The sequence below is a fragment of the Callithrix jacchus genome, chromosome 2, assembly GCF_049354715.1.
Source record: "Callithrix jacchus isolate 240 chromosome 2, calJac240_pri, whole genome shotgun sequence".
Lineage (NCBI taxonomy): Eukaryota > Metazoa > Chordata > Mammalia > Primates > Cebidae > Callithrix > Callithrix jacchus.
The window spans coordinates 140204443-140227087 of record NC_133503.1 but is presented as its reverse complement, the minus strand read 5'-3'; the positions used below and the strand labels follow the sequence as shown (position 1 = coordinate 140227087).

Here is a 22645-nt window from a genome sequence, read left to right as displayed (position 1 = left end):
TTCTTTGAAGATGGCTTTGAAGATGGGGAGGGGGCCATGAGCCAAGGAACGCAGGCGGACTCTGGAGCTAGAAAAGGCAAGAGAATAGAGTCTCCCCGCTGAACCTCCAGAAGGAATGCACCCACCCTGCCAATGCCCTGGCTCTAGCCCAGTGAAATTTACTTGGGACTTTTTTTTCCACAGAGAGAGCGTCTTGCTCTATTGCTCAAGCTGCAGTACTCGTGCTTCAGCTTCTCGAGTAGCTGGGACTACAGGTGGACACCACTACACCTGGCTAATTTTAATTTTTTTTGTGTGGAGTTGGGGTCTACGTTGACCAGGCTAGTCTCAAACTCCTGGCCTCAAGCAATTTTCCCACCTCAGCCTCCCAAAATGCTGCGATTATAGGTATCAGCTACCACACCTAGACTGTTTGGGACTTCTAATCTACAGAATTGTAAAATAATAAATTTGTGTTGTTTTAAGCCACTAAATTTGTGGTATTTTGGAAATTATCTATTAGTGATAGATAGGGCCAACTTTGACAAAAAGAAAAGTTTATAACCCAACAAAATGGAACTCATACTATTACTATTCAAGCTTATTTATACCCCAGTGTTTCTTCATATTTTTATAAAGGCATCCTAGTATCATGCTCAGTTTTCAACATTTTGCTTGCAAACAGTATCCACTCTCTAAACACGATAAGGAATTGGATGAAAAATACAAAAATCATCCCATTCTAATTTCAAGAGGGATTTTGAAGGATGGGGATGAACCCTGAGCTGCCATGTTTTTTTGTAAATCTGAAACCATGTTTCTTAAATCACTCTCATGTTGTTCTAATTTATGTTGGTTCAACTTTGTGGGGAAGTTTCAGAAGAGAAAGTTTTACAACACCGATTACAAAAGATTTAGAGCTAGTGCCATGGTACAGGTGTGGACTCAACCACAGATTTCCAGTCATTTTGTAATTGTAACATTCTATCACAATATGATGCTGAATTTTATTATTTCCATAAGGTAAGGTATAATTTCTTTTTGGTTATGATAAATTAAGACAAATTTTGTTTTGCCAATTTCGGAAAATTTCATGACATCTTAATATAAGCATCTCTGTTCTTCCTGGAACACTCCTTTCCCAAAGAGCCACTGCCTTACTCCCCACTTCATTCTGGGGCTCAGGCCAAGGTGGGAGGACTGCTTGAGGTCAGGAGTTTGAAACCAGCCTGGGCAACATAGTGAGACCTTGTCTCTAGAATTTTTTTTTTTTTTTTTTTTTTTTTGAGATGGAGTTTCGCTCTTGTTACCCAGGCTGGAGTGCAATGGCGCAATCCCGGCTCACTGCAACCTCCGCCTCCTGGGTTCAGGCAATTCTCCTGCCTCAGCCTCCCAAGTAGCTGGGATTACAGGCATGCGCCACCATGCCCAGCTAATTTTTTGTATTTTTAGTAGAGACGGGGTTTCACCTAGTTGACCAGAATGGTCTCGATCTCTTGACCTTGTGATCCACCCGCCTCGGCCTCCCAAAGTGCTGGGATTACAGGCTTGAGCCACTGCGCCCAGCCTAGAATTTTTTTTTTTTTTTTTTAATTAGCTGGGTGTAGTGGCATGTGCCTGTAGTTTCAGCTACTCAGGAGGCTGAGGTGAGAGGGTTGCTTAAGCCCAGGAGTTTGACATTGCAGTGAGCTGTGATCGTGCTACGGCACTCTACCATGGTGGCACAGTGAGACCCTGTCTCTTTAAAAAAGAAAAATAAAAGTCACCTCTTTAGTGAGGCCTTCCTAACCCTGGCCTGAAATAGTAGCGCCCCATTGCCCATAATCACTCACTATCCCTTCACTTATCACTGTCCATTGTTATGCATATGTTGATTTGTAGGGGTTTTTTGTTTGTTTTGTTTCATTTTTGAGAAAAAGTCTTGCTCTGTCACCGAAGCTGGAGTGCAGTGGCACAATTTTGGCTCACCACAACCTCTGCCTCCTGGGTTCAAGCAATTCTTGTGCCTCAGCCTGATGAGTAGCTGAGACTACAGACACGTGACACCACGCCCAGCTAATTTTTGTATTTTTAGTAGAGATGGGGTTTTGCCATGTTGGCCAGGCTGGTCTCAAGCTCCTGACCTCAGATGATCCACCTGCCTTTGCCTCCCAAAGTGCTGGGATTACAGGCGTGAGCCACCGTGCCCAGCCTGTAGGTTTATTTTCTATCTCCTCTATTAGAATGTGAAATCTATGGCATTAGGGTCTTTGTCTATTTCATTTACTAACATCATTCTCATAAATTAGACCTGTGCCTGGCACCTAATGATGCCCAATAAATATTTATTGCCTACAAAAAAATACATCAGAAAAAGGCAAGGATGGTAATCACTTACAGGTATCATTAATGAACATATCATTGATGCATAATAACTACTGTATTGGGCCAGGCACAGTGGCTCCTGCCTGTAATCCTAGCACTTTGGGAGGCCGAGGCGGGTGGATCACAAGGTCAAGGATCGAGACCATCCTGGTCAACATGGTGAAACCCCGTCTCTACTAAAAACACAAAAAATTAGCTGGGCATGGTGGCGCGTGCCTGTAATCCCAGCTACTCAGGAGGCTGAAGCAGGAGAATTGACTGAACCCAGGAGGCGAAGGTTGCGGTGAGCTGAGATTGCGCCATTGCACTCCAGCCTGGGTAACAAGAGTGAAACTCTATCTCAAAAAATAAAAAAAATAACTACTGTATTTCAAATTTGTACAATATTTAGAAATACAAATATCAACTAATTTTGTACTATCACCAATCCCAAGAAATGAATAAAGATAAATTCTAAAGGCCGGGTGTGGTGGCTCACACCTGTAATCCCAGCATTGGGGAGGTTCAGGTTGGCAGATCACTTGTAGTCAGGAGTTTGAGACCACTCTGGCCAACATGGTGAAGCCCTGTCACTACTAAAAATACAAAAATTAGCTGGGTGTGGTGGTATGCACCTGTAATCCCAGCTACTCTGGAGGCTGAGGCAGGAGAATTGCTTGAACCCAGGAGGCAAAGGTTGCAGTGAGCCAAGATTGTGCCACTGCATTCCAGCTTGGGCAACAAAGGCAAGACTCCATCTAGGAAAAAAAAAGTTTCTAAAATCCTCTATGGTTATTTATTTTAGGTTTTGGAAGGGTTATAGCTTTGATAATATTCACAGGAGAAAGAAAGGAAATTCAGCATTCTTACCAATGTTACTTTGTCGTCTGTAATTGGAAATTCTGGTCACTTGAGGGTATGTATCTTGCAAGCTCTCATGCATGGAATACTGAAAAATTGCTTCACTTCTTTCTTCTCCCTTTCTCGGAAATGGAGGAGGGCTAAAGTTCTTTCCATCTGATTTTTTTCTAGACCTATGTGAAACTTCTACTTCATAAATACTACTGGGTTTTCTTCTGAGGCCATACCCTAAGTCACCTTCTGTCATGTCATCCTCTTCTGTTTCCCAGAGCTGCACATCGGACTCACTTGATGACCTCGCCACCTTGCTCATTGGTCAAGTGCCGTCTTTAGTATAAGAAAAAAACGGGTTGTCTATAGTTAAGAAGAGTAGTTAGGAAACCATCAGTAGGTCCAACAATCCCACTTCTGGGTATTTACCCAAAACATTTGAAATCAGTATGTCAAAGAGATGTCTGCAATCCCACATTCACTGCAGCACTATTCATAATAGTCAAGAAATGGAATCAAGCTTAGTGTCCATCAAAGATGAATAGGTGAAGAAAATGTGGTGTGGGGTGTATGCGTGCATGTGTGTGCGTGTGTGTGTGTGTGTATATATACACACAAAGGAACACTAGTCAGCCTTGAAAAAGAAGGAAATCCTGTTATTTGGGACCTCATAGATGGAACTGGAAAATATTATGCTAAATGTAATATGCCAGGCACAGAAAGACAAATACCAAATCTCCCTTATATATAAAATCAAAAACAATCAAACTCAAAGGAGCTGAAAGAAAAATGGTGGTTAGTTGGAGGATGGTAGGAATGGGGAGATGATGGTCGAAGGGCACAAAGTCCTAGTTACACAGAAGAATACGATTTTATCCTTTGGAATACATTGCATGGCATGCTAAATATAATAAACAAAAATGTATTGTACATTTCAAAATTGCTCATAGAATAAATTTTAAATGTTCTCACCACAATAATATTTGAGATGATAAATATGTTAATCAACTTGATTTAATTATTCCACATTGTATTCATATATCATAACATCACTTTGTACCTCATAAATTATAGACAGCTATAATCTGTCAATTTACAATTAAAAAAAAAACAAAAAACCTAACAAAATGAAAAAAAATCCATCAGTAAAGTCATGTGTCACTTAATGATGGGAATACATTCTGAGAAATGCGTTGTTAGGCAATTTCATCATTGTATGAACATCAAAGAGCACACGTACATACATACACAAACCTCGACAGTATAGCCTACTACACACCTGGGCTACATGGTGTAGCCTGTAGTTCCTAGTCTACAAACCTGTACAGCATGTTACAGCACTGAATACTGTAGGAAATCATTACATATAGTTAACATTTGTTTATGTAAACATACCTAAACATAGAAAAGGAACAGTAAAAAATACAATAGTATCTTATGGGACCACCACCGTCTATGTGGTCTCTGTCATTGAAACATAATTTGGTACATGACTGTATAATAAAGTCGAGTTTTCCAGGGGAAAAAAGTTTCTTCTCGTATTATACAGGCATAAATATCCCAGCAATTAATGTACTTACACATAAATGCCCTTGCAATTCAATTATAAGTATTTAACATTTCAGGACTTTTTTTTTTAGAGACAGGGTTTCACTATGTTAGCCAGGATGGTCTCAATCTCCTGACCTCAGGTGATCCACTGGCCTCAGCCTCCCAAAGTGCTGGGATTACAGGTGTGAGCCACCACACCCGGTCTTATTTACACAAGCTTAAGAGCAATACAAAATTCAGAAGTCTCTGAAGAATGAGCATTCATGTTAGAGAAAGTATCACACCTTCTACATCCGTCCCTTCTCAGCCCTTATCCACTTCAGATGGTCAAGGCACTTACAGTCTCTCCTACAGCCCCACTTGGTTCATTTTCTATTTCTTATCTTTTCTTTTTGAGACAGGATCTTGCCCCGTCACCCAGGCTGGAGTGCAGTGGTGTGACCTCGGCTCACTGCAACCTGTACCACCCAGGCTTAAGCAATTCTTCTGCCTCAGCCTTCCGAGTAACTGGGACTACAGGCATGTGCCACCACACTCAGCTAACGTTTCCATTTTTTTAGAGCCACAAACTTTATCATAGGTACATATATAGATACGCATATGTATAGGAAAAAAAAGTGTATACAGGCATGAGGCCAGAGACGAGTGTAAAGCCTTGGGTGACTGAAAGGTTTTTACTGTAGTAGAGTATTCTGAACACAGGTTTGACACAATTTGAGAAAGACGGGGAGAGAAAGAAGGAGAGGCACTTTCTTCCCTCTTACCTATTCACTTTCCCTAATACAAAACCTCTGCTAGTTATGTCTGTACAGAAATAGAAAATGAGGCTGCGCAAGGTAGCTCATGCCTGTAATCCCAGCACTATGGGAGATCGAGGCAGGTGGTTTATTTTAGGCCAGGAGTTCGAGACCAGTCTGGCCAACATAGTGAAACCCTGTCTCCACTAAAAATACAAAAATTAGCCAGGTGCAATCGCATGTGCCTGTAATCCTAGCTACTCAGGAGGCTGAGGCAGGAAAATTGCTTGAACCCATGAGGCAAAGGTTGCTGTGAGCTGAGGTCGTGCCACTGCACTCCAGCCTGGGTGAGAGAGAGAGATTCCATCTCAAAAAAAAATTTTTTTAGCCAGATATAGTGGTACACACCTATAGTCCCAGCTATTCGGGAGGCTGAGGCAGGAGAATTCTTGAACCTGAGAGGCAGAAGTTGCAGTGAGCCGAGATCAAGCCACTGCAATCCAGCCTGAGCTACAGAGCAAAACTCCATCTCAAAAAAGAAAGAAAAAGAAAATATGTTATTGTATGTAATATTTTTCGACAGTGGTTGATCTCCAGTAACTAAAACCCAGAGGCCAAAGCATGAATAAGGGGAAGGCTGCTGTATCTGCACAGCTGGTTCCTCACTCTCTTTGGGTCTTTAGTGTCACCTTCTCAGGGGGGCCTTTCCTGCCACATCTTCCAAAACTGCAAACTCTTCCCTATCCTACTTCTCTGTTTTATTTTTCTCTTTAGCACTTAAAACCTTCTAGCACACCCCTCCATATTTTACTCATTTTTAAAATCCCACCACTAAAACCAGGGCCAATAAGAAAGGGGAAGCCAGTGCAAAAGCAGGAGTCCAGAGCGGCAGAAGGCAGCGTGGCCCTGACCTGTAATGCACCTAGACAGGAGGGGCAGCACAGCGTTTCCCCACCATAGCCCAGACCTGCTCCGGATGGCCGTGGTAGAATGGGGGTCCTAGAAGGAGAGAAGGGTTTTGTTTTTTTATTGGCTTGTTTGAGAGATGAGGTCTAGCCATGTTGCCCGGGCTGGTCTCCAACTCATGGGCTCAAGTGATTCTCCCGACTCAGCCTCCAGAGCAGCAGGGATCATAGGAGTGAGGCACCACATTGGGGTGGGGAGCAGATATACGCCACACTCAATAAATACTTGTTTAATAACTGAATAAAGGAAGGGAGGAATAAACAAACAAATTGAAATACAATCATCCATACCAAGGAATGCATGGGGAACTGGTTCCAGGACCCCAGGGGGTTTTCTTGTATCCTCAAACTATTGGCCAGGCATGGTGGCTCACACTTGTAATACCAAGGCTTTGGGAGGCTATAGTTGGAGGATTGCTTGAGCCCAGGAGTTTGAGAACAGCCTGGGCAACAAAGTGAGAAATCGTTTCTACAAAAAAATTTTTAAAACTTAGCTGGTGGCACATGCCTACTCAGGAAACAGGTGGGAGAAATGTTTGGGTCTGGGAGGTGGAGGCTGCAGTGAGCCATAACTGTGCTTCTACACTCCAGCTTGGGCTACAGAGCAACACTCTGTCTCAAAAAATGTTTTTTAAATTTATTAATAAAAAAGTATTATATTTACATATTACCTAGGCACACCCTCCCGTGTACTTTATATTTTCAATTGTCTCTAAATTACTTATATTGAATACAATGCCTATACATTACTTCATTCCTGTGGATTGATTGATTGATTTTTGAGACAGAGTTTTGCTCTTATTGCCCAGGCTGGAGTGCAATGGTGTGATCTGGGCTCACCGCAATCTCCGCCTCCTAGGTTCAAGTGATTCTCTTGCCTCAGCCTTCCAAGTAGCTGCAATTACAGGCATGTGCCATCACAGCTGGCTAATTTTGTATTATTAGTAGAGATGGGGTTTCTCCATGTTGGTCAGGCAGGTCTTGAACTCCCGACCTCAGATGATCCACCCACCTCGGCCTCCCAAAGTGCTGGGATTACAGGCATGAGCCACTGTGCCCAGCTTCATTCCTGTGGATTTAATCTCGTACTCTGAGTGCTGCAAATTCGTCTTTGTTTTTGGAACACTGCAGATTTTTTTTCCTAAATATTTTAAATCTTGGTTGGTTGAATCAACCAATGTGGAACCCACAGAGCTCCTATCCTATCTCAGGCCATCCAGAGCAGGTTTGGTTAGACTGTACTTGCCTCTAGTGCAGAAAAAGAAAACCAGCACCCTAGCAGGACTCCACACCAGATACAGAGGAGTTACAGCTGCCTTTCTTCCCAGCAGAAAACTCCTGGCAAAAATGGCTACAGATCAACCAGTATCACTGAGCCCACCCTGTGTAGAGACCACCCCAGTCACCTACCTGGTGACATGAAGCAGCTAGGAGAACCCGAAATGCTCAACCTTGTGCCTCCAGCTCAGAGTGCAGGTGAGAGGGACTTTCACCACCAGGCATTTCAAAACAGTGGCTTTGCTACAACTATTTAGAAATATTTCATACTTCTCTCAAGGTTCATTTAAAAAAAAGTGGGGTGTGGGGTAAACATATCTGACATTTTTCCTCTAAATATCCTGCTGTTTAAGTAGTTGCTTGCCAAAACTTCTAAAGAAATTTAATCTGTCTTGCATTTGTTGTGGAGATCTCTCTATTCTTCCACTACTAAAACCTTATGTAGATACCAAATAAATCTGTGATCCTGCAGTGGTAGGATCACAGCTCACTGCAGCCTTGACTTCCCATCTCAGGCTCCTGTGTAGCTGGGACTACAGCTGTGCACCACCATACCCAGCAATTTTCTTTTTTTTTTTTCCTTTTTTTGTAGAGACAAGGTCTCATTGTGTTGCTCAGGCTGGTCTGAACTACTAGGTGCAAGCAATCCTCCTGCTTTAGCCTCACAAAGTTCAGGGATTACAGGTGTGAGCCACCGTGCCCAGCCTGAAGTTAAGTTTAAAAAGCAGTAGGCAGGGATAAAAAACAAACAAACAAAATAAAACACTCATTATATTCAACTCTGAATAGCAGAAAGACATACACTGCACTCTAGTTTGGTCAACAGAGTAAGACCTAGTCTTTAAAAATAAATAAAATAAAATGTAACTTCAGGGACTGCTAACTGTATATTCTCCTACTTTTTATATGCTAATAGTAAGGAAACATGAAATACAATACAAATCGAATTTCACTTTTGAAATACATTACTTCCAAGAAAGTGAAAATATTTGAACGTACTAAATTATTCAACCAGTTTAATGTATTCAGGGTTGATGACCAGGGAAGCAGCAGGATGTGTTAACAGAGAAGGCATTGACTCAGGAGGTCTGGGTTCAAATCTCATTTCACCACTTGCCACTTTTTGATCTTGGGTGAGTCATTTAACTTCTTAGAGCCTGTTTTATTTCTTAATGGGGGTTAAGCATAACTACATTATGGGGACACTTTTGGGCACCATTGATATATTTGAAATCAACTATGATAGCCAAATCAATGTTTATTGAATTCGAATTTTTTTTCAATTGTCAATTTAGGGGACTAGATTTTTGGTTCTTCAGAGCTCTAAAATTGTTTCTGCATCAGCATTTTCCAAAGTGTGCCCCAGGGAACACATTCTCCAGACGATTAGGTTTTGCTAGGAATAAAAGGGTCCTTTTCGTTTTATTGAGGGATTTTTTTTTTGACATAGAGTCTCCTCTATCATTAATGCTGGAGTGTAATGGTGCAATCTTGGCTAACTGCAACCTCCACCTCCCGGGTTCCAGCAATCCTCATGCCTCAGCCTCCTGAGTAGCTGGGATTATAGGCACCTGCCAGCATGTCTAGCTAATTTTTGTATTTTATGGGGTTTCACCAGGTTGGGCAGGCTGGTCTCGAACTCCTGACCTCAGGTGATCCACCCGCCCCTGCCTGCCAAAGTGCTGGGATTACAAGGCAAAGAAAATGGAATTGGTGGAAAACCCAGTCTGGTGAAAAACCCAGCCTTTTTTTTTTTTTTTTTTTTTTTTAAGATGGGGTTTCACCATGATGGCCAGGCTGGTCATGAACTCCTGACCTCAGGTGATCCAACCACCTTGGCCTCCCAAAGTGCTAGGATTACAGGCATGAGCCACCGCACCCAGTCTACTTTTTTTTTTTTTTAATTAAAATGAGTCTGCATTTATGCCTGTTATATGTTCAATCCATTCAGCAATTTACTCTACCATTTAATTTCTAATTGGACAAAATTAGAAAATAATAAAAAATGTTGAACAATAAGTAAATAGTTAAATCTTGGTTTACCAACTTTATAAAATATTATGTAACTAGACAAAATTAAGTAAATAACTATTAGACTTATAGTATTATAGTTAACATAGTTTAAAAATACTGTGTAATATTGACTAGGCAGTAACATGATAAATGCTCACATATACAAGGGTAAAACATAAAAAGCAGAATTCAAAGTTGTCTGTACTAGGGACAAAGACCAGAAGAAAAACAAAAGATAAAAATAAATTAGTAGGATTAAAGTATTTTTCCATATGTTATTTTTACTACATATATATATATATATATATATATATTTTTTTTTTTTTTTACAGTACCACAAAATCTAAGAATACCTACAGCTGATTCTGTACTATGCTGTAATCTTAAATAGATAAACATGGAAATTTCTTTACACTTTAAATCTTTGACTTTTAAAAGATGACTTGAATCAATATTTGCCGTGTAAAATAGATGTGTCAACTTTTAGGATTAAAGTCTTTATTTTTATATGGACAGGTTCTCAGTCTGTTGCCCAGGCTGGAGTGCAGTGGTACAATCACAGCTCACTGAAGCCTCAACCTCCTGGACTCAAGTGACCCTCCCATCTCAGCCTCCCAAGTAGCTGGGACTACAGGTGTGTGCCACCACACCTGGCTAATTTTTTTGATCTTTGTAGAGGCTACTTTTTTCTCCTTATGTTGTCCAGGCTGGTCTTGAACTCCTGGGCTCAAGCAATCCTTTTGCCTCAGCCTTCCAAAATGCTGAGATTATAGGTGTGAACCACTATGCTCAGCCAGGATTAAAGTGATTTTTTTTTTTTTTGAGATGGAGTTTTGCTCTTGTCACCCAGGCTGGAATGTAACAGTGCAATCTCAACTCACTGCAACCTCTGCCTCCCAGGTTCAAGCAATTCTCCTGCCTCAGCCTTCCGAGTAGCTGGGATTACAGGTGCCCACCACCCACACCCAGCTAATTTTTGTATTTTTAGTAGAGATGGGATTTCACCATGTTGGCCACGCTGGTATTGAACTCCTGACCTCAGATGATCCTCCCGCCTCGGCCTCCCAAAGTGCTGGGATTACAGGCGTGAGCCACCGCACCTGGCTCAGATGTATTTTTCTCTATCCCAGTCCAGGCATACGTGACTTGCCCCAAATACAATGGTAGTTTGCAGTAGAGCCAGAACTAGTAACAATATTTCTGGCTGTTTGTTCAGTCCTCTGGGCACTTGGGAAAGGCTTTAGGATGAATAGATGACAATCTATTAGCAGTCCCACTTTTCCATTAAAACAACTCTTTGAAAGATGACCAGTGACTTCCTAATAGCTAAATCCAAGATCAAGTCTCATTCCTCAGCCTCCTATTCCTTTGCAGGAGCTGTGACATTCCTGACTCATAAAGTCCAGGTCCTGGGTCCACCTTGGCCCCCAAAGCCCCAAGAAATAGAAATCTGATCCTCCTCCTTCCCTGACTGCTTCATATCTGTCCTCTCAAGCTCTTTTTCTTCTTCCTGTCCCTTTTGTATATGTTTGGCTTCCTCTCTTACTACTCTCAAATACACATCTCCAGCTGGCTATCCTGCCAGCAATCCAAGCACATCTTGTTCAAAAACAAACTTACTATCCTCCCAGCCCCAACCCAGGTCTCCTCCTGAGTCTTCTATTTCTGCAAATGCATCAACCATGTTCCAAAACACTCAGGTGCAAAACTTTGGAATTGTTTTTTCCTCTTGGGCTCTCTCATGCCTTTAGTTGCTCTCTCTTCTAGACCCACAAAAATCTCCCCAAATCATGTCACTCTTTGTACATTAATTTCACTGCCCTGATTGAACTTCTCTAATTCCCCTGGGCTAGCCGTAATTGGGCTACTTCAACCAACCTACATACTGGTGCCAAGTCAATAATACCCAAGCACAAACCAAATGATGTCCCTCTCTTGCTCTAAAACATTCCATGGCTCCCATGGCATATATAATTATAGTCAGTGTCACCCTGTTTTCCTTTTTAAAAAAAGTTTAGGCCAGGTGAGATGGCTCACACCTGTAACCCCAGCACTTTGGGAGGCTGAGGCGGGCAGATCACCTGAGGTCAGGAGTTTGAAACCAGCCTGGCCAACATGGTGAAACCCCCTTTCTACTAAAAATTCAAAAATTAGCCGGGCATGGTGGCAGGCACTTGTAATCCCAGCTACTTGGGATGCTGAGGTGGGAGAATCAGTTGAACCTGGGAAGTGACCATTGCAGTGAGCTGAGACAGCACCATTGTAATAAGAGCAAAAACTGTTTCTTTTTTCTTTTTTTAAAACAAGTCTTGCTCTGTTGCCCACACTGGAATTCAATGGCACTATCTGGGATCACTGCAACCTCTGTCTCCCAGGTTCAAGCAATTCTCCCACCTCAGCCTCCCAAGTAGCTAGGATTACAGGTGCCCACCACCATGCCCAGCTAATTTTTGTATTTTTGTAGAGATGGGGTTTCACCGTGTTGGCCAGGCTAGTCTTACTATTGACCTCAGGTGATCTGCCTGCTGGCTTCCCAAAGTGCTAGGATTACAGACGTGAGCCACCACACCCAGCTGGAACTCCTGACCTCAGGTGATCTGCCTGCTGGCCTCCCAAAGTGCTGGGATTACAGATGTGAGCCACCACGCCCAGCTGGAACCCCTAATAAATAAATAAAGTATCCAACTTTTAAAACGCAGCTTTTTTTTTCTACAACAGAGCTCGTTTTCACCTTCCGTTTCAGCTGGCAGTACTCCCTGGATGTACTCTGTGTTTCCACGTAAGAGGAACTGCACCTGCTCCCAAGGCTCCTCCTCCCTCAGCTCAGCTTGGTCAGCTGCAAGCCTCTGTTGGTGGCATTCTTCACCCCAGGAATGCTGTCCCCTCTCAGGCCCCCTCAGTTCAGGACAGCACTCCCTACAGCAGCCTTCCTGACCCCCTAGGACCAGACGTGATTTCTTCTACATCTGAGTCTTCCCTGTTCGGGGAGGTCTGTTTGACTGCACCTTTTTAATAGTGCTTCCTTCCTACCTGACCGAGACTGTGTATTCCCTTGTGCAGAGACTTTTTGTGTCTTGTTTCCTTGTGCGTAACAGATGTTCCAAACATATTTGATAGACTCGAAAGAGAAACCTGATTCCTGCCCAGAAACCTCTGGATAGAAGAACCCACACGCAGTAGACTGACAACTCTGCCTCAGCAGACAAGTTGGCCAAACAGATGCCTAATTCCTCAGCAAAGAGGAACTAACTTGAGTCCTTCCTGGTGAACTAACGCACTTTGCTTTAGGATTTTAACTTTTCATTTTAGAATCATTTTAGATTTACAGTAAGTTGCAAAGATAGTGCTAAGAATTCCTGTGTACCCTTTACCCAAATTCCTCTGATGTTAACATTTGTGTACAATTTATCAAAATTAAGACATTAACATGGCTACATTCTATTAGCTAAACCACAACCTTTATTAGTTTCTTCACTAGTGTTCTTTTTCTGTTTCAGGATCCAAACCAGGATACTGGCACTATAGTTTCGTAAGGCTCAAAATTAACAGAAAAGGGGGAAAAAAAAAAGGAGGAAGGGAAGGAGAGAGAGAGAAATAGGGTCTCTGAAATCTATTTCGTTTTTCCTTATCAGACGAGGACACTAAACTGGAATTCAGGGAAAAGGAGCCAGTTTGGACAGTTTCTCCACAACCTGCAGAGTTTCCGCGAATCTGCGCAACCCGCCTTCCCATTCTCCCCACTGCCGGTTCCCACCTGGCAGGTCTGACCCCGGGCACCCTCTCAGCGTCCGTGGCGGGTACTGGAGCCCGAACTCCGGCTCAGCTAGCAGCGATCTCCTACCGCCCCCGCGCCCCCGTCAGCGCGCTCACCTGGCAAGGAGCCTTCTCTCCGTGCGCCTGCGCCGCGGCCGCCGCGCGTCTTCCGGGCCACGTGACCGCGTGCGCGCAGTCCCAGACCACCTCACTCCCAAACGCCGGGGAGGTTGCCCTGGGCCATCGAGGGCGCTTGCGCTACTTTTTTGCGCCCTCCCTCGGTTCCTGTGTTCAACCGGATGTTAGCTCAGTCTACCTCCAGCTCCAAACCCAACTACAGGTAACCAATATACAAACAATAACGTGAGATTTAGAAAAACAAGACGGTGCGTGTGTCAATACTTGTAAACTTAGATGGTTCAAACACTGAGGCTCAGGCCCGCGTGGGGGGTCACGCCTGTAATCCTAGCCTTTGGGAGGCCAAGGCGGGAGGATCACTTGGGGCCAGGAATTTGAGACCAGTATGGCCAACACAGTGAGACCCCACTCTACAAAAAATTTAAAAAATAATAGGTGTGGTGGGGAGTGCCTGTGGTCCCAGCTCCTTGAGAGGCCGGGAGGTCTTTGGGTGTAAGGATCCCGTGAACCTGGGAGATGGAGGCTACAGTGAGCCAGGATCTCACCACTGCACTCCAGCCTGGGCGACGGAGTGGAGACCCTGTCTCAAAAAAGAAACAAACCAAACGAAAAAATTAAGTCTCTAGGAATCCTGTAAAAGAAAGGTAGATTCGGACGGGCACGGTGGCTCAAGCCTGTAATGCCAGCACTTTGGGAGGCCAAGGCAGGTGGATCACGAAGTCAAGAGATCAAGACCATCATGGTCAACATGGTGAAACCCCGTGTCTACTAAAAATACAAAAAAATTAGCTGGGCACGGTGGCGCGAGCCTGTAATCCCAGCTACTCAGGAGGCTGAGGCGGGAGAATTGCTTGAACCCAGGAGGCAGAGGTTGCGGTGAGCCGAGATCGCGCCATTGCACTCCAGCCTGGGTAACAAGAGCGAAACTCCGTCTCAAAAAAAAAAAAAGAAAAGAAAAGAAAGGTAGATCCGGCAGGGCGCAGTGGCTCGCGCCTGTTAACCCAGCACTTTGGGAGGCCGAGGTGGTGGATCACTTGAGGTCAGGAGTTTGAGACCAGCCTGGCCAACGTGGTGAAACTCCATTTCTACTAAAAGTACAAATATTAGCCCGGCGTGGTAGCAGGTGCCTGTATTCCCAGCTGCTGGAGAGGCTGAGGCAGGAGAATCGCTTGAACCTGTGAAGCAGAGGTTACAGTGAGCCAAGATCGCGCCATTGCACTCCAGCCTGGGCAACAGAGCGAGACTTTGTCTCAAAAAAAAAAAAAAAAGAAGAAGAAAGGAAGGGAGGAAGGGAGGGAGGGAAAAAGAGAGAGAAAGGTGGATCTAAGCTGAGGTTCAGATTTAGAGGCAGTTCTTGAAAAGCAGGCTTTTCAGGGAGTGGACGCCGCCTGCTGCGAGGATGTGCTGTCTGGGTCCGGCCAGGGCTGGTGGGAGCGCGAACGAGCTACCGCGGAGCCAGTGAGTTTGTGGACGGCGGCCGGCAGGCCATGCTGGAGTATCTGCCAACATGATGAAGATGAGGACATTCCACAGTTCTGGCCAGACGGGTCCGCCAAATTAATGAGGAAACAGAAGGAGTGTTAAGCTTAGAAAAATGATACAGGTTATAAAAGCTCCCTAGGAGTGAAACTACTGGGTCCTTATAGGCTCCTTCAGGGTGAGCAAAGGCCTGGAAACCAGCATGCAGATAAAGAAAAGGAAAGAAAGAGACCATCAGTGCCTGAAGTTGTCAACTGGCTGGGAGCTGGGGAGAGTCACTTGTGTAGGCACCTGGTCTTTGTCTCCGACATCCCGTACAGGCCAGTATGTCACCTTTAGAACTAAGATGCTTGGGAAACCAAGACAAGGAACGGTGTTGCAAACAGCATTACCCTGGAGAAGAGGTGGCAGGAGGTGATATACAAAAAATGGAGCAATTGCCTAGATCAAGAAACACAGAACAAAAGAGAACTGAGACGTTAGGCAACCTCCTGGAAGGTCCAACAAGACAAGCACATATTCAGCAGCCTTCTAACAGACTAGACTTCCAGCATCCTCAGATGGGGCTAGACACCTTACATAGACATTCGAGACTGGAGAACTCAGGGACATCTGATTTATACCAAGAAATGCAGACATAGCAAATGTGTGACCATGGAGTGTTATTCTGGAAAAGCTCACAGCCCAGAACATAATGCAGCCTCCTCCCAGCCACAACACTTCCAATCCTGAGAAGAGTGCTGATTCTCCATCTGAGCACCCATTCTCCTGCAACATCAGGAGAGAGGAATTCACCTAAGGATCAGATCAGTGTCTCCAAACCCAGCTCCCCACCTCTGCCTGTTGGTGGCACTTGAGGGTGAAGGGGAGATGGTATGAAAAGACAAGAGGAGTCACCTGAACAGGGTGGGGCTTAGTGGAAACTGATATTTGTTCCTGTTGGAGGCAAATGTGGAATTTGGCATCTTGCCCTAGCATCAGACACATGAAACTCTCCAGTGCCAGGACTTTTGATAGTGACTTCAAAGCACAGCTGGGAGACCCATGTGGCCCAGGCTCCACACAGGCAGGAGCTCAACTTCACTCACAGCAGGATTCCTAGTGCCAAGAACACCCATCGGTGCATAGCAGGTGATCAAAATAATTGCTTGTGGCTGAATCAGTCAGAGGTAAGAGAGAGGACTTGATCCTAGCTGCAAACTAAAAGACCTGATTAAAAGCTAACATGTTAGGCCTGGCACGGTGACTCATACCTGTAATCCCAGCACTTTATTTAGGCGGCTTAGGCTGGAAGGTTGCTTGAGCCCGGGAGTTCAAGACCAGCCTGGGCAACATAGTGAGACCCTGTCTCTTAAGAAAAGAATTAGCTGGGCATAGTTATAGTCCTAGCCACTTGGGAGGCTAAGGCAGGAGGATTGCTGGAGCCCATAAGTTTGAGGTTACAGTGAGCTGTGATTGTGCCACTGCACTCCAGCCTGGGCAATGGAGTGAGACCCTGTCAGTCTCTACAAAAATCATATACGTATATATACTTTGTGTGTGTGTGTGTGTGTGTGTGATATTAGAAAAAAGAAGAAAATATCCATTGCGGGGTAAAAAAGAGCCTGACTTTGGAGGTATATAAGCACGGTGTCGGGTTCAAATCAGGCCCTGACCATTACCAAGCTCAGCCTCAGTGTCTCTACCTGTGAAATGGGCTTGATTCAGTGCCTGCCCCACAGGGCTGTTGTAGTAGTATATGAATTAATGTTTGTGAAATATTTAGCATGGTGCCTGACACATGGTTCACAGTAAGAAACAACTATTGCTATTATTAAGTGCTTTGCACTTTGATTTTCACAGAGCTAACAATTTTTCCTGTCTAGCTTTGTGTGTTTGAAAGATTTTTGAGCTCTGAGAATGCCCTTTTAAAACTTCAACACTGTAAAAGGTCACACTTTGAGTTTCAATATCTGGCTTTTTTCTTTTTTTGAGATGGAGTTTTGTTCCTTTCGCCCAAACTGGAGTGCAGTGGTGCAATTTCAGCTCACTGAAACCTCCTCACCCCCCTGTCTCCCCCCCGCCGGGTTCAAGTGACGCTCCTGCCTCAGCCTCCCAAGTAGTTGGGATTATAGGCGCCCGCCACCACGCCCAGCTAATTTTTATATTTTTAGTAGAGATGGGGTTTCGCCATGTTGGCCAGATTGGTATCAAACTCCAAACCTCAGGTGATCTGCCTGCCTCAGCCTCCCAAAGTGCTGGGATTACAGGTGTGAGCCACCACACCCATCCAATAGCTGGCATTTTTGACAATTAGTTAACAGTGTGCTGAGAGCAAGTCCCTGTAGAGCGTCCACAGGCATGAGCCACAGGGAATACAGTGTGAGGCCTGTGGTGGTTAAGAGCTGAGGATGAGGCCGGGTGCGGTGGCTCAAGCCTGTAATCCCAGCACTTTGGGAGGCCGAGGTGGGTGGATCACGAGGTCAACAGATCGAGACCATCCTGGTCAACATGGTGAAACCCCGTCTCTACTGAAAATACCAAAAATTAGCTGGGCATGGTGGCGCGTGCCTGTAATCCCAGCTACTCAGGAGGCTGAGGCAGGAGAATTGCCTGAACCCAGGAGGCGGAGGTTGCGGTGAGCTGAGATTGCGCCATTGCACTCCAGCCTGGGTAACAAGAGCGAAACTCTGTCTCAAAAAAAAAGAGCTGAGGATGTCAACAGGGAAAGCACAGAGTACCAAAGACAAAAGTTGCCCAGGAGAGTTCTTTGTTAGCTACCTGGTAGCAGCCTGGACACCTGAAGATAGAGTTGAAGACACCTCTAATGCAACAGGTGGATGCTCTGAAGACATGGCTGATTCCTCCAGCCCCACCATCATGCAGCTTCTTGGCTTCCTGGAGAGCCTTACATGCAAGCAGAAAAGTCTCAGGATAAAGAAATGTGAATATTTGAGAAAATACCGAACAAAACAAAAAAAAGGGAAAAAATAATAAAAAAGAAGAAATGTGGATATTCCACACATTTTAAAAAATATATGACACTTCTGGTGCTAAGAAGAAAAATGAAGTTGGGTAAAGAGACAGAGAGATGGGGCTAAGAATAGTACCCCTCACACAAGAGTTGGTATAAAGATTAAAAGAAATAATCCATGCAACGGGCCTTATACATAGGGTGGCACAATATGTGCTATGGAAACATTGGCCACTGATGTGATTTCCACACTGGGCTCAAGGTTCAAGACTCCAGAGCTCTGCCCCCCAGGAGCTTTCAGCATGGGGCAGCATTTCATGAACTGTTTATCAGGACCCACTGGGGCAGCAGCTCCCAAACTCTGTGTGTCATGGACCCTCTCACAAGTCTGATGAAACCCACACCCCCTTCTCAGACTCAGAAAAATACTTAAATGTCAATACATAAGGGATTTTCCTTCCTCTCTCTCTCTCTCTCCTTAAGAGACAGGTCTCACTCTGTCACCCAGGCGGAGTACAGTGGCATGATCATGGCTCACCGTAGTCTCGATCTGTCTGGCTCAAGTTACCCTCCCACCTCAGCCTCCCAAGTAGCAGGGACTACAGGCACACATCACCATACCAAGTTATTTTTTTTTTTAGAGAGATGGGTCTCTTAATAATTTTTGTAGAGACAGGGTCTCACTATGTTGCCCAAGCTGGTCTCCAAACTCCTGGCCTCAAGCAATTTTCCTGCCTCGGTCTCCCAAAGTGCTGGGATTATAGGCATGAGCCATTGCACTTAGCCAAATACATAGGTTGCAAAGGAAACCTACTAAAATGTAATTATCAAAATATTTTATATGTGTGATGTAGTAATACAAGTGCTTCTATATTAACAAATTAAATAACCAGGCCCGGTGCTCACACCTGTAATCCTAGCACTTTGGGAGGCTGAGGCAGGAGGATAACTTGAGGCCAGAAGTTCAAGTCTCCAGTGAGCTGTGACTGAGCCACTGAACTCCAACCTGGATAACAGAGCAAGACCCTGTCTCAAATAAATAAATAAAAAGATCTAGCACTAAGTATAGTAACGACCACAATTTTGAGGTCATGAAGATTATGTTATTTTGAGACATCTGCAACAACCATAATGAGATACAAAACAGTCTGTGATTTTTCTTCTAGAGACAAGATCTTACTCTGTCACTCCAGCTGAGGTGCAAGGGCATGATCATAGTTCGCTGCAGCCTTGAACTCCTGAGCTCAAGCGATCCTCTCACCTCAGCCTCCTGAGTAGCTGGGACTGCAGGTACACACCACCACTCCCAGCCTGTGATTTTTGTGTATGTGACAATGTCACTGGAACACATTACTATGATTTGTTGCCTATAGCCATACCTAAAGGAAGTGCTATACCTCAACTAGAGGTCAGTGAAAATAAAATTATATAGTTTTATTCTATACAAATTTGTAGACCCAGATCATGAACCCCTGTGTTCGGGGTTTTGACATATGTTTCATGGGTCATGACCAGCAATTTTGTAATGAAAGAATAAAATAGACTGGAGTAGAATAAACTAGAATGGAATCGAGGTCAGCATGCATTGCTCATAAAAGATAAATACAGATTCATGAAACTTTCATGTCAATTGTGTGTGCATATTACAGGTAATGCTGCAAAATATGCTTCTTCCTGCAACTTAACGGTCAAAAATACTTGAAACACAATGATGTGCAGGCACACGGGCCCAGCTCAGCCACTGCCACATCACAGGCACCCGCAAACACCCCTGCCCTTCCCTCTGACCCCTGTCAGCCTTGGCTGGGTCCCCGTCTGCTCTCCTGCCCACACACAAGTATGCACACCAGATTCAAGCTCATAAAAGGCCATGTTGTCAGTGGCTGCACAGCTTTCTCCACTCCTTAGGGAGAGGAGCTGGTGTGGCAATGACCATGCCCTGAGCTCATCGCCTGTTTGAGGACCTGGCCCCCGAGAGGACCACATGGCCCCACAGCAAATATTAGGAGAGCCAGCTGGTGGCGGGTTTGAAGGTGCCAGGCTGTAAAGGCTGGGGGCTAATGGAACCACCTCTGATGAGACACTGCAGGGAACTAAGGCCGGACAGATGTTTCTGCACTATTCTGTACATGTATGCACTCTTATTCCCAATCCGAAGGGGATAGCCTGGGAGAGGGCACCTGAATCACAAGAACAAACTTCTAAGGGAATCTACTCTCCAGCCTCCCAAGTGCAAAGGAGTTTGACGCTCTGCAGATGGGAAGTGAAGGAACAAGTTATTCCATTCAGATATGTGGGTAATACACTAATAAGCAAGAAATTGGTAAACTGAAAAGATAAGCTTTGCATTGCGAGTGGGGGTCGGGGGTGGGGAGTCAAGCTGCAGTTCAGCCTAGTGGTTCACAATAGAAACTTTAGGGTCTAAACATCTGAATTCAGATCTTGGCTACCCCACTTCTTTTCCATGTGATTTAGGGCCAGTCATTTTCTCTCTCTGGACCTTGATTTTCTAGTCTATCAAATGGGGAAATAATAGCATCTACTTCAAGGGGCTGCTGCTGAAGCTTCAATGGAAGGCTATGAAGGGTTTACCAACAGGCATTGAGTGAGTGTTCCATAACAGTAGCTCTCATTGTAACCATCTCTATTATCCCACTGCAGCCTGCGGCCTAGTTATGTTCCTTAATGGGGATCTAGGCCGGGCACGGTGGCTCACATCTGTAAGCCCAGCACTTTGGGAGGCTGAGGCAGGTGGATCACCTGAGGTCAGGAGTTCGAGATCAGCCTGACCAACATGGTGAAACCCTGTCTCTGCTAATAATACAAAAACTAGCCAGGTTTGGTGGTGTATGACTGTAATCCCAGCTACTTGGGAGATTGAGGCAGGAGAATTGCTTGAACCTGGGAGGCAAATATTGCAGTGAGCTGAGATCATGCCATGGTATTCCAGCCTGGGTGACAAGAGTGAGACTTGGTCTCAAAAAAAAAAACAAAAAACTGTGGCTCTATTGCTCAGGCTCCGCATCTCACAGTGCCAGAAATCACAAAGAACATAAAATCAAACCAGTTAATATTTATTCAGCATTTACTGGGTTCCAGACACTGCTCCAGGCACTAATTAGCATTTGCTAATTTCTTAGCAACAACCCTAAGAAATACAGACTATGAAGTCATCATCAGAGGAGTCACCATGAAATTATCATCACCGATGACACTGAAATTACCACAATCCTTAGTTTACAGATGAAGAACTGTATTCGTTACCCATTGCTGTGTAACAAACTATCCTAACACTTAGCAGCTTAAAACAACAATCAACACTTACATTTCACACAGTTTTTAGGCACAGCTATTTGAGAGTGGCTTAGATGGATGGTTCCTGTACAGACTCTCTTGTAAAGTTGCAGTCAAGACAGACATTAGCCGGGGCCAAGCATGGTGGCTCGTGCCTGTAATCCCAGCACTTTGGGAGGCTGAGGCAGGAGGATCGCTTGAGGCCAGGAGTTTGAGACCGACCTGGGCAACATAGTGAGACCCCCATCTCTACAAAAATAAAAATAAAATTAGCCGGTCATGGTGGTACACACCTGGAGTCCCAGCTATGTGGAAAGCTGAGGTGGGAGGATGGCTTGAGCCCAGGAGTTCAAGGCTGCAGTGAGCTATGATTGTGCCACTGTACTCCAGCTTGGGCAACAGAGCAAGATTCCATCTCAAAAAAACAATGTCAGCCGGGGTGACATCCTCTGAGGGCTTACTGGGCTGCAGGAGCTGCCTCTAAGATGGCTTCTCACATGCTGGCAAATTGCCGTGGAGCTACGGCAGGAGGCCTCGATTCTTCAGCACATGAATCTCTCCACAGAGTTTCTTTTTTTTTTTTCTCCCCAAAGGTCAACAGAGTTTCTTGAGTGTCCTTACAATGTAGGTGCTGGCTTCCCCCAGAACGAGAGCTCAAGAGAAAGAGATGAGCCATAATGTCTTTTTCCCCAAAGATTTTTATTGCAGTAAAATACACATGACATAAAATTTATCATTTTAGCCATTTTTAACTGTGCACTTCCATGATCTTGAGTATGTTCACATTTTTGGCAAATAGCAGCACCATCCGTCTCCAGAACTTTTTTTATATTCCCAGACTGAAACTTCATATCCATTAGACAGTGACTCTCTACTCCTCCCCAGCCCCTGGCAACCACCACTCCACTTTCTGTCTCCATGAACTTGATTATTCTGGGTACTCATATAAATGGAATCATATAATGTGTAACCTTTTGTGGCTGGCTTATTTCACGGAGTATAATGTATATCTGTGCTGTAGCATATGCCAGAATGTCTTTCCTTTTTAAAGCTGAATAATATTCCATTGTTAGAATATCCTTTTCTTATCTAGCCGTGGAAGTCACACATACTATCACTTCCAAAATACCCTGTTGGTCCCCTGCTGAAGAGGCCCACACAAAGGAGTGAATGCCGGAAGGTGAGAGTCACTGGAGCCATCTTGGAGGTCAGCTGCCACAGAGCCAAGGCACAAGAGATATTGTGATTTACCTAAGGTCATGCAGCAGGTCAGGGACAGCTCCAGGATTTGAGCCCAGATTGCACAACAC

At 44.5% G+C, this 22645-nt stretch overlaps 2 protein-coding genes and 1 pseudogene across 12 annotated transcripts in view; 1 reads left to right on the top strand and 2 right to left on the bottom strand.

Annotated features, from left to right (window-relative positions):
* Nucleotides 1-22645, bottom strand: part of CCDC125 (coiled-coil domain containing 125) — a 67079-nt gene that overhangs the window by 37368 nt on the left and 7066 nt on the right. For 2 of the 9 annotated variants that reach the window (XM_078365390.1, XM_078365395.1), the window contains exons 1-2: nucleotides 13589-13647; nucleotides 3193-3510 (exon numbers count right to left, since the gene is read on the bottom strand). In XM_078365390.1, the coding sequence (XP_078221516.1) occupies nucleotides 3193-3496 (304 nt within the window). In that variant the 5' untranslated portion in view covers nucleotides 3497-3510; nucleotides 13589-13647. Of the gene's footprint in view, nucleotides 1-3192; nucleotides 3538-13472; nucleotides 13648-22645 lie in introns of those variants that run through there. The other 7 variants (XM_008991972.5, XM_035291477.3, XM_078365391.1 and 4 more) reach the window with 5 other exon arrangements.
* LOC100389609 (cofilin-1 pseudogene) overlaps nucleotides 1-22645 on the bottom strand; it is a 33111-nt pseudogene that overhangs the window by 3400 nt on the left and 7066 nt on the right. Inside the window, exon 3 of the transcript XR_013532288.1 lies at nucleotides 3411-3510. The product of XR_013532288.1 is annotated as a cofilin-1 pseudogene (transcript). The remainder of the gene's footprint in view (nucleotides 1-3410; nucleotides 3511-22645) is intronic.
* LOC144581446 (uncharacterized) overlaps nucleotides 13672-22645 on the top strand; it is a 60493-nt gene continuing 51519 nt past the window's right edge. For both annotated transcript variants that reach the window (XM_078365408.1, XM_078365409.1), the window contains exon 1: nucleotides 13672-13811. In XM_078365408.1, coding sequence (XP_078221534.1) covers nucleotides 13771-13811 — 41 coding nt within the window. In that variant the 5' untranslated portion in view covers nucleotides 13672-13770. The remainder of the gene's footprint in view (nucleotides 13812-22645) is intronic.